The sequence below is a fragment of the Globicephala melas genome, chromosome 15 (assembly GCF_963455315.2).
Source record: "Globicephala melas chromosome 15, mGloMel1.2, whole genome shotgun sequence".
NCBI lineage: Eukaryota > Metazoa > Chordata > Mammalia > Artiodactyla > Delphinidae > Globicephala > Globicephala melas.
Genome location: NC_083328.1, coordinates 82,014,853 through 82,027,230, shown reverse-complemented (window position 1 = coordinate 82,027,230; position 12,378 = coordinate 82,014,853). Strand labels below are relative to the sequence as shown.

General features: G+C 43.7%; 1 protein-coding gene across 1 annotated transcript in view; it reads right to left on the bottom strand.

Annotated features, from left to right (window-relative positions):
- Window positions 1-1,270: 1,270 nt before the first annotated feature.
- The window catches only part of RAB22A (RAB22A, member RAS oncogene family), a 52,662-nt gene continuing 41,554 nt past the window's right edge, over window positions 1,271-12,378 (bottom strand). Inside the window, exon 7 of the mRNA XM_030841589.3 lies at window positions 1,271-8,337. Within this exon, the coding sequence (XP_030697449.1) occupies window positions 8,240-8,337 (98 nt within the window). The 3' untranslated portion in view covers window positions 1,271-8,239. The remainder of the gene's footprint in view (window positions 8,338-12,378) is intronic.

Genomic DNA, 12,378 nt, shown 5'->3' with positions numbered 1-12,378 from the left:
TACGGTTCCAAATGGTATGTATGGTAAAGTTCAAAATTAATCTCCTCCAGAGAGGCGCAAGGTGGAGCTTCCGGGATGTGATGATGTCCTGCTGTTTGAGCTGAGGGGTAGTTACGTGGGTATGTCTCCTTTGTGAAAATGTATTGAGGTGTATACGAGATTTATGGAACTTCCTGTATGTTACGTTTCAAAAAAAAAAATGGCAACAAACAAAAAACCAAACTAATGACAAATAGTTATTTTAACTGAAACAGATAAAGATGATCAGGGAGATGCTTTAAAAACAAACTATATGCGAGCACTTACTCTTTGTCAATGTTGTGCTGAATGCCAGGTATGTAGGTATCTCCCCTGAACAGCCACATGTGGTTGGTGCTCTATTATCTTCCCATTTTACAGATGAAGGCCCTGAAACTCAGAAAGGTTAACAACTCTGTCTAAGGCCACCCGGCCTAGAAAGGCGCTAAGCTGAAGCTCAAACCCAAGTCTGTCCATCTCCTGGCTTTGCTGCTCTCTCTGGTTCCCTCGTTAGAACACATCTGTCCTGTCAACACAACCATGGCATATAGACAACTGTGCTTCTCTCGTAGAGGGATATCAAAGAGAAAACGAGTGTGTGAAGCTGTGCTTCTGTGGGCAATGCACGGACTGAGGGTGTCCAGGGCTGAAGTCCACACTCAACGGAAATGCTGGCATCGCTGACGAAATCCAGCAGATAACAGAAGATGGTGTGAAACTTTTTGCTCACGAGGTTGGGAAGCAGCATTCCCTCCAAACGCTCGCTGGAGGCTTTGCAGGCCTGCCTCCATCATCGTTCCCCATCTGAGCTCTGCAAGGACACGGACAGGAAGGAGCTGTCTAAGAGAGAGATGCTGAGAGCTGGACTGATGGATACAAATACCGCGCTGCTCACCATACACTACAGCTATCAAAGTTCTGGCATTCCAGTTTTCAAAAATCATTTTAAAATGACTCCGGGAGATTTGGTTAAGACAAACGTGTGATGAAGACTATCACAGGGCTTCCCTGGTGGCGCAGTGGTTGAGAGTCCACCTGCCGATGCAGGGGACACGGGTTCGTGCCCCGGTCCGGGAAAATCCCACATGCCGCAGAGCGGCTGGGCCCGTGAGCCATGGCCACTGAGCCCGCGCGTCCGGAGCCTGTGTTCCGCAAGGGGAGAGGCCACAACAGTGAGAAGCCCGCGTACCGCAAAAAAAAAAAAAAAAAAGATTATCACAAAGAAAAACCACTTGAAAGGCAAATACGTATATCTGGAAACATAGCATTTTTATTAACAAAATGTTTACACTCTCCTTACAATACAACAAATTTTGTAGTGACTTAGCATGTTATACTCTATAAAAGTTTAGTATAGAATATTCAAGCTAAAACAATATAGTTTAAAAGTATGCCAAATCAACCACCACTGCAACTATCTACTACCAGCCTAAATGTAAAAAGAAAAATCTTACAACAAAAATCAAAAGATCAAGTTTTCTTTCGTCAGCATCTACAAACAGTACAGACATCATACAGTTTATATATAGACTTAGGTCCAGCCCAAGGTTAAGACTGCAAAAATAAAGTCTTCAAACATCCATATAAGCTTGGCAAACCATCATTACAATATTTCATCACAGGTAATCAAGCGATGCGTCATGCAGAGAAGCCACGGCTACAAATCTGGGCTGTTTGTAGTGCAACAAGGCGGCCTAAACTGTAAGCAACTTGATTTTTTTCATAATAGACGCTATTATAGAAAGGCACAAATATCTTACTCCTTGCATCAGGTCTTGAAAAGGCATGAGATTCTTAGGAGAAATAAGAATTGCTGGGACAACGGCTTAGCTTTTTTTTTTTTTTTTTTTTTTAAAATGTCTAGGCTCATCTCCACAGCCGTTTCTCTCCAAGACTTTAGACTTGGGGTTTTACATACTTTAACAAATGTTCTATTACAAACTAAGCGAGGTGCTGACACTTAAACTGCCTCATCGCCCGCGGTAAGAAACATTTTGTTCCGCAGCCATGTTGCCACTGTAAGCTAGTACTGCCCTTTTCCTCGCTGGAAATATTGGACTTCTTCCCCTAAAATTAGCCTTTGTGTGATCTGACAGTACAGGTTGCCTACTGCTTCCCCTGTTGGATGTGGTGGGCAAACTTTACCGCTGCGACCAGGTAAGGCGGCATGGGAAGCCATGTCACACGCGCTGAGGAGGCGGCTGGCGCCCTGCGTCTTTAAGGGAGAGCCTGCAGCAAAATGAGAAGAGAAATAAGGCCAAGAAGTCGGCTTCGATCGCAGAGAAGGCAAGACGTCCGTTCTTAAGACGGTCAGAGGCATGATCGACAATCATGTGAGTGACTCATAAAGGGAGATGATGGAAAGACTGAGAGGCTGGATGAGAGTAAAAAAAATCTTTTCCAGGGCAATAAAGCTCCGTCTACACAGTACAACAAATGGTTTGAAGAACAGCCACCCGTCAGTCGCTCTGACTAGCCAGCTGCTGCTAATTGTCCCCACGCTGAATCGACCAGTCGCTTGGACAGCACGTGCATGACCCCCATTAAGAAAGTTTCCTAAACTAGGTAATAACCGCAGAGGCAGAGTCAGCGGAGGTACACAAGTTCAAGCCCCACTTTCAACATTTTCCAGTGGGTGAAACTGATGATTCAAGTATAAATTTCATGAAAAAATTAATAACGATGAATTAAGGGTTAAGCTCCAATTGATGTCACACGCTGCTGGGTGCTGACGATTCCTGAAGTGGGAGGGGGCGTGCTCCACCTCGCCCCCGGGGCCTGTCCCACTCTAGCTGGTGCTCACTGGGTGCTGGGTTTGCCCAGGCGAAGAAGGGGTGCTCGGCTTTTCTCCGTGACATAAGACGGGGAGTTTCTTGGATAAGTGCAATTCTGAGTAAAGATTGTCAGCCCTGTGTGTGAAATGCTGTTTTAAAGATGATCTCCTCTGAAGCACCGCTTTAACAATTTGCTTCTGGAAACACGAAAAAGTTCCTGAATCGAGAAGGTGCATCGAAACCGGAGCATTCTGTTCCTTTTGCAGGATTGCAAAGGGGATGATTAAGGTCTACAGTTTAAAACTGCCAATTAGAGAAGGCTCGTCCAAAAAATCATTCCTATCTGAGGATTTCCCATTAACTGGCTGACTTCCTGGCACTTGAATTCCTGTTCGTGGAAAGCTACCCAGAAGTTTGTTTCAATTATGAAGCATTTTGATGAGGCACCGGACGCCAGGACCATGCACACCGATCTGAAAATGAACTGGCCATGAGTTTTTTAAAATTTCTGTTTAATTTTTTAAGACTCCATGGTTTTAATTCTAGTATCTACTGATGACACATCCTAATCTTACTATCTATCTAAAATGTTCAAGATAATGAAAGGAAAAGATGGAAGATTTCAGATTTTTCTTTTTATTAAACTTCTGAATCTTTTGTTTGAAAGCTACGAACAGTTCTAGCCTATCTGGAACTGATTATACTCTAAGAGGAAAGAACACAGATATTAGTTATTTCTGATGGTACAGACCAAAAATCAAAGTTGATCTATGCCCCTGGAAGTCCTTCTCGATTTGGGAAGTAAATCATTTTCCTTACATGCTAGGAGAATCCTGAAGGACACACTGAGAAAGATGGAGATTCTCGGTTCTATTTATTCTCTTTCTTCATTATGCCTAATGAAACTTCATCAGTAACAGGTTGCTCACTTATCATTCTCTTAGACTGAAAAAGTGGGGGCTCCTGAAAAATATAATACCCTCCTAATTTTTTTTTAGACTTTCATTTGCACATAAAACAGGACAAATGCCCCAGAATTCCATTAATATTTCATGAAAACCGGATAACCACATTGCCTGGATTTCTATTACTGGAAGTCAAGACAAGCAAGAGAAATGGGCAGAGGTCACTTCTTTCAGTCCAAGGCTAAATTCACCTCCGCCTCCCTTTGCTAAAACTATACGGTATCATGTTTATCTCCTGGATAAATTTGTTGCTTGGACTGTTTTTTTGTTTGTTTGTTTGTTTGAATCATAGTACCACAGGTGTTAAAACACATCTCCTAAACATTACCTTGAATCATTTAAAAATTTTTGATGGACCAAGCTAACTGAGGGCAGGTATATATATAGTCACAGCCTGACCCTTGAAGGTACATTTAGCTTCTTCTTTTAAAAAATATTAACTGTTAAGAGGTAGAAGATCTCTTGTAGTCAAACAAGTCATGCTGCTATAGTCCCTTTAAAACAAATTTAAATAATGAAGAATTTTTACAGGTTTCCACTCTCTAGCTTATCATCGTTGTTCAACTTTCATTACAGAGGCAGGAGGAACACTTGCAGCCTAATGAGTTGGGAGAGAAGAGCCAGCCTGAGTCTGTGGGCTGTCATTTCTCCCCCAGATGTTCTACAGCAGGTACCTAGTACAGATCAGAGTTAAGGGGATTCTAATAACTTTTCCCCAGAAGGAAAGGATTTTCTCATTACTTATACAGGTTCTTGCAAAGACATCCGAATGTGTAGGGGGCTCGTCTGTCATACACATAACACACTGTGCGTGTATTTTCTTATACACTAAGGGGCCATGAATCACTTTCTCAGCGTGTTCTGAAAAAAACAAGTGAAAAAATGCTTGTAAGAATTTATACCACCTCTTTTGCAACTTACTCTCAGCCTGTAAAAAGATGCATGTAACAGTGAACAAATGCCTTTTCAAGCTCTGAGGCTGACATGCCAATTAGCGCAGTGTAGATTGAATTAAATCTGCCCATTTTAACACAACGCCATAACAGTACAGATACGCTGGTTTGACGCCTCCAGGAAAGCCATGGAATAGTCGTCTGAAGATATTTTCATTATTCTATCTCCCAGAGTTTAATTTAGAAGGTCTCCTAGACCTATTTTCCTTCTTGAGAACAGAAAAGAAATAAACACAAAACGTAAAGAGAAGTTCTGAAATTAAATGTGGTTTTCTTTCCCTTTTTATATATTTAGAAATAATAAAACCCGACAACCTCAAGAAGGACACCAGCCCACTTAGAGGAGGTCGGGCCTCCAACAGAGGAGGGTCAATCCTTTCAGACGTGGGGAGGAATCCAGGAAGCCTGTGTACAACGGGAGGCAGGCACCTCAAACAAAATCACACACAGGCGACCAGGAAGTGTGTTATTCTAAAGGAATCAAACCTTTCCTTTGCTATGTGTAGAACGTGGCCTGTGGTTGAAAAGCAGGTGATGGAGGTTTCATTTGGAACCAGAAGGGCCTGTGATAGGCACTTCTCCCTAATCACTTCTTAAAGAGAGTTTAAAATGAAGGACACTTAATCATACCCATACTTTATGTTCTTTTAATCACCAAATGACAGTTAATGAGTTATCACAGAATCAGAAAAACACTTGTGTGAAAGGAGAGTTCTTAAGACCAATGGTTACTAAGATTGGACACCTGCGAAGAGCTGATTTCCATTTCTCTGAGAAGAATCAATATACACTTGCAGCTAATTAATGCTTTTTCTCTTTTCAGTCCCCAAAGTTTTTAAAGATGGCCCTGCGTCATAAGAGAACCAAAAGAAGAGTTTTATAGGTGGGCTATGTCTCAATTCTTATACAATCTAGAATTTTCTCATAATAAGAAATAAGAATAAAGAATATATAAAACGTGTACTAGATCACTCTTTAGGTGAATAATCCGAAGTGGGATCAAAATAAAACACTGTTTCTGACTTTAATACCCATCTCTGCATTTGAGAAGCAAACAAGATGACTGAAAACACTCTCCCCTGTCCTCATCGAGTATGAATCATGGATTCTGAGAAAGCAATGTGCAGTTGTTATTGTTAAGCATTAAAAAGACACCACGTGAGAAGCAGCCACGGCGATTTCTGAGACACACCGAGGAAAATGAGAGCAAGAGAGGCCCTGAAACCATGAGGAACACATGGGACGGAGAACGAGAAATCAGGATGAGAAGGCGGCTGCGGAGGGCTGAAGGAGGGACCCGTTCTGGGCTCCGTGCAGTAAATGTCACAATAGGATGAGAGGCATTCGGAGGGCTTACCAATAAGAGAGGCACCGAGGCACTTTGCCTTTCCCCGTGCACCCAGACATCATGAAATCATCCACGCTGACTGACAGCTTTGGTTGAAAACATGTGAAGGTCACAGATTTGTGTGATCTTTTGGTGAAAAAAGAGGGAAAGGGCCACACACGCGTCGCCTCTCCGTGAATCCAGCAACCTTTGTTTTATGTTGTTGTCATGGAGATAGAGGCCCAGCAGTGGGAATGTTAGGGACAAACCAGGGCAGTGGCCTGATGGCCGGATCCATTTCGAAGTATATGAAACAAAGCCAAACCACCTTCAGGTGTGAAGAGCCCAGCCTTTGGAATCAGGCATTCTCTCTGAAAGCTTGCTAATTTCACGCTGGGAAGGAAGCTAGATGCCGCAGGGGCACAGAGTCCACACGTATTTTAAACAAAACATTAGAATTTTCACTACCAACGTTCCTTCTATATGATTTCGATAAGAGAATAAGCAATTCCAAATGCTTAAGACATACACCAGGGGAAAGGGAATCGTTTTTTACTTAATCTGAGTTATAATTTTCCCATTACAATCTAACCGTATCAAGTGGGGGGCACAAAGAAATAACCATTAGTTTTAAAAGTTTCAACTGTTCAGTTTAAGGATAGCTCTGAAAGCACACTTTAGTTTGAAATTCAAACTGTTTCATTTCCTATTTAATCTTGTACATTTCCTTCTCTTACAATACTCAGATTGGAAGGGTGCCAAATTAGACCAGGAACAAATTTTCACCAACTTCACTTTAGTGCTTTATTTTTAGATTACATTAAAAACTCAGTAGGCTCCCTGAGGGAAAAGAGCTTTAACCACTAACAGAGGCAGGGGAAAACAAGGGAAACGGAAAGACAGGCTAAATTGTTAACAAGGAAAGCTCTCTCAAAACAGCTGGCCCGAGGTCGCTGTAAAAGCTAAAAGAAACTTACCCCCAAGACCAGGTAGGTAAATGTGGAGAGCTCGGGACCTTAACCTTTTGCCCCGAAGCTAGGAAGGGCTAGTCAGGCTTGTCAAAGTGGCATACTTCTTCACAATGATTTCCAGATGGGACTGGAGGGGCAGGGGTGGCGGGAGGGAAGGCAGAGAAATCCTGACGGATCACAAGCCACGCGCTCTAAGCTTTTGCACCATGTCAACGTGCTTCAAGGAGCCTCCTGTGCACAGGCTGCGAAATGGGCGGGCACAGTGCGAGAGTAAATGGAGTGTTGAATGAAACACAGAATTTGTTAATGTATTTACATAATTTATAATCTGTAAGCAATGGTCTCGTAAATATAGACTACAACTTTACATATGCTAAGCAACAGATCATTGTCTCCCCCACCAAAATATCTCGGTTAAATAAAAAATTGACAGCATTTACACCACTTTCTTTACTTTCTCTCTTCTTCTCTTTGTAAACCACTGCTAGTCAGTTTAATCATCTGCAATTCAATTTATTCCAGGCAGCTTCTCTACCACCACCACCTTGATCGCGACAGCTTCCTTACAAAGGTGCCAATAATGTGGCTGGTGACACATGCAAACCCAGGGTGAGGCATGCACCTGCTGCTGTGAGTTTACTGTGCATGTCCTGGGCTGATGTACCCAATGCAAAGTGCTTTAGAGACGGCAGGGGCGAAACCATCTCCGTCAGCCCTTATAAATAACCCATTTTAGCTTCAAATAATAAGAACTGCCATCCCTCCATTCATGACAACCGACCACATTCTAAATGCCACCAAGGAAATGGTATCATGGGTACCAATGGGAAACCAAGGAAATGATCATCTCCACAAGGTCTTTTTCTTCCCTTAAGAACCACAAAAGTGCTAATTTTCCCTTTACAAATGTTACATAAACTCTTGATTACAAAACTACTCAACAATTTAATCCTACCATCTATACAATTATACACTCCTTCTCAGCAAGGTCAAAAGCCTATGATGTAGTCCCTTTGTACACCAGAGAGTCTTTACAGAAGAGAAGTCCACAGGCTGAAATATTATTGCTGCAGTCTCCGAAGAGGAAACAGAACCGGTCAATTCCTGTGAATCCTTGTTGCCCGAAGAAGATACAAGACCGGCGAGGCGACCCCTGGCGACAGGGCTCCAGCCCTCCCGCTAACTTTCAGGACCACCTACTTCACCGTTGAGCCTGGAGGCCGAGGCTCAGTCAGCAGCAGCTCCGTTTCGGCTCCGAAGGCTGTCTTCGGAGTTTGAAGCCCTTTCCACCGGAAGGCGGGTTGGAGTCAGTGGATGGAATTCTTCGACCTGAACCAAGAGGACAGGAGGGAAGGGAATGAGCTTTCACATTCTCAATCTGTTCATTCTCAGACACAACCATTTTGCAGATGCAATTTGACAGGTTTCATTAAAATTTAAAAAGTTGAAAAAACTTCTAAGTTTGGAAGACTTTTAGATTTACAGAAAAGCTGCAAAGATAACACAGCACTGCTGTATCCCCCTCACCCAGCTTCCCCTGATTTTGGTATCTTATAGTATTACCATGGGATCTGGCAAAATGAAGAACTCGACACTGGAACATCACAACCCCAGACTTTGGTCAGATGCCATCAGTTTTCCCACTAATGTCCTGTTTCTGTTCCAGGGTCCAAAGAAGCGTATCACATGGCATTTAGTACAAATTTTTTTTAACTAAAATATTACATGTTAAAAAAATTGCATCAGAATGTGCCTGTCCCTCTGTCTCGTGGCAGAGGCCACCTTCCAGAGACAGGTGTGTGCAGACATGCACAGTACACACACGCTCTTAAAACCAGGGCAGGAGCAAATACTGTTTCACGTAATATAACCTGGGGATTGCTCCACCAGCGCGTTCTTTTAAATAGCTCTGTGATACCGCATTGTATGGATGTACTGTTCTTTATCCCCTATTGATAGATCTTTAAGTCTGTTTCCAATATTTTGATGTTTTTAAAAACAATGCAAAGACTGTGTTTGTAAACCCATGAGTGCATGCGTGGGATAAATGAACAGGCGTGGAAGAGCCGGGTCATGCGATTCTACTCCTGGGTATTTATCTGACACCGACACTGTATTCGCAGTGTCTGTCTAGCACAAATGCAAGAAGGACGTGCAATTTCAACTCTGACAGATGCTGCCAAATTGCTCTGAAGAGGCTGCGCCACTGTATCCTCCTGCCAGCAATGCATGAGAATGAACAGCTTTCACCTTACTGCTCTGTGAATCATAACGTCAATTTCGAGAGAAGCCTTAAATCACCCATCCACCTGCCTCCCTGACAACTCAAGGGCTGCTTCCTGTACAAAGGCTTTCCTGAAACCCTCCCACTTCCTAACTCTGTCCAACATCTCAGATGCTAAAATCGTCAGGAGCCAGAAGCACGTTACTAGACATTTGTTTACGCAACCATCTCCACTATCTCCCTCTAACGAGGCCCAAAGCTCTTCAAGGGAAGAGATCTCCAGCTTTATGTTTCCAGTATCTATTTAGCATAGCACCTGGCACTGAGGTATTTTGAAAACATGGAACGAACTGACACCTGCATCTTTGGCATTAATGAGGCTGAGCGGGAATCTGCCGACTCTCAGGTCCTCGGGTGCCCAACCTGAAGCCTCTGGCACATCCAGCAGCCTGCAAATCAGGGGTTGGGGAGGGAGAGGGCAGAACACAGCATGGTGCCCGCATGGCTAGGAAGCATCCTCCAGTATGTCCTACAAGCACTTTCAAACGCCTATATGCACTGCTGTGAATACAATGCAAATTTATTTAAAAGCTTCACTGACTCTTCTTGTCATTCCTTATTTCTCAATAAATGGATACTGAAAACACAGCTGGTACTACAGAGCCATCTCTGAAATATTTTTAGAAGAATGCAGAGAACACCTTCGTGACCTGAGAATAGGCAAGGATTTCTTAAACAGGAGCCCCAAAATGCTAACCATAAGGGAAAATAAGGATAAATTGGATGACATTAAGATTAAAAGCTCCAATTTACTAAAGGAGTTGATTCAAAAATGAAAGTCAATGGACTTTCCTGGTGGCGCAGTGGTTAAGAATCCGCCTGCCAATGCAGGGGACACGGGTTCGAGCCCTGGTCTGGGAAGATCCCACATGCCGCGGAGCAACAAAGCCCATGTGCCACAACTACTGAGCCTGCGCTCTAGAGCCCACGAGCCACAACTACTGAGCCCGCGTGCCTAGAGCCCGTGCTCCGCAACAAGAGAAGCCACTGCAATGAGAAGCCCGCACACCGCAACGAATAGTAGCCCCCGTTCGCTGCAACTAGAGAAAGCCTGTGCGCAGCAATAAAGACCCAACACAGCCATAAATAAATGAATAAATAAACAAAGCAAATTAATTAATTAATTAAAAAAAATGAAAGCCAAGGCACACAGTGCATCTCTCTAATAGACATAATCAACAACGGACTCATAGTCAAAATAAACTATAAACACTAAGATAAAGGCAGATAAACCCAACAGGAAAATAGGCAAAACTACACAAAAGAGGATATCTAGATATCATAAAAATGTAAACAGACATCGGAAAGGTGCTCGACTTCATTCACTGCCATAGGTGCAGGTCACTACCCTGCCCCTCCGCGTCGGAGTGACTGGGGTTCGCAGACCCCACTGGTGTCCGTGCCAATATAACCACCCTGAAGACTGTTTGACAGTAAACTTGTGCTCAACGCACGCATACCTGAAGACTCAGCCATCCTTCTCCTGGGTATAAACAGACCCAAGAAAAATGTGTACCTGTCGTGTACATGTTGGACGTGAAGCAGAATGTTCACAGAGGTTCTACTTGTCATAGCTCGAAACTGGACATAACTACCCAAACGCCTATCCACACTGTGGGTATTCCTCGCCGCGCCCACCCTAGCACACACACTCCATGTCGATGAGGGTGAATCGCGCACGAATCTACCAAATGTGACGTAGAGCTAAAGACGCCAGACACAAGAGAGTAAACCCAGCATGTTTGAAAAAGCATAAAATATAAAAACAGGCAAAACAGGAAGAGTCAGTGGTCAGGATGGTGCCTCCCTGGGTGGGGAGTGGGGGAGGAAGGCTGCTGGGACGCTGCTGGGTCTTGGAGTGAGTGCCGATTACAGGAGTCTACACAGTCCGTGAACATGCCTGGAGCTTTATACTTCTGATATGAGCACTTCTCAGCATGTATATTAGACTTTAATAAAAAGCTAGCAAACCAGGCACTGTGCTAATGCAATTTTACAACAGCCCAGTAAATAATAAACTCAATTTACATCTCCTTAAATTTTTCTAATCTTTTTGAACATATATTTTTTATTTTTCACAGTTAAAATGAGTATGTACAGGCTAGTTTTTATACAGGAATTTTCATTATTGGTATAGTTCACCACCTTCCTGTTTTTTAATACTGCTGGAGTAAAGAACACTTTATAAAGAAATAGTGATAATTTTAGCACTCATGACACCACACACTTAGATATTTTAGCTTGAACTGTGAAAAATTCCCGACTGGCTTCACGCTGCCTTTCAAGAATGCATCTGGGTAACTGCTGTTTACAATCTAGGAAAACGATAAATATCGTGACTCTTCAACGCTGGAAGGAAAGGGCTGGACTAGAGCTTGCACACCAGCCTCTACCAGCCGTCCCAGGGAGCAGATGGGCCTGGCAGGCCTGCACAGGGTTCTGAAAATATTTGAATAAGTGGCCAGATTTAAAGAGTGTGACATGTTACATAAAATTCAGATCTCTGGTTCTCGGAACAAACTAAAAACATCAAAAAATAATAACACCGAAAATAACCCCAACAATTGAGCAGCCAAGGGCCTAAATCCCAGTGCGGTTCACCTGCTGGAGCTGGGCCTGCCCTTGCAAGCTGTCAGGGTCGCCAGGGCTTTCTGCAGCCCCCCAGGTCTCAGCCTGCTCCTCTGTTGGGCCGTCCCTGCCTGGCCCCGGTGGCTCCTCCTCTACATGTTGGCCAAGGGCCCTTCCACTTCTCTCAGACCTCCCCCAAAGGATGGATCTTAATGAATAAGTTCACTGTGCTTTGCTGGCTTTCTCCTGTCCTCCAAAGGGAAGTCTGACCTGTTCAGTTAACATGAACCCCAGGGCTCTGCACACCTGCTCTGTCAGGTCTCAGCTTCAGTATCACCTCCTCAGAGAAGCCTTCCCCGACCACTTGCAGAAAACTCTTTCACTTCATCCTATGTTATTTTCTTCCTATCACTGCTCATCATCTGAAAGGACCTCACTTATTTGTGTGTTCACTGTCTCTCCCACAGTGGAACGTGCACCCCAGGACAGCAGACCCCATCTTGTTCGCTGCTGCCTCC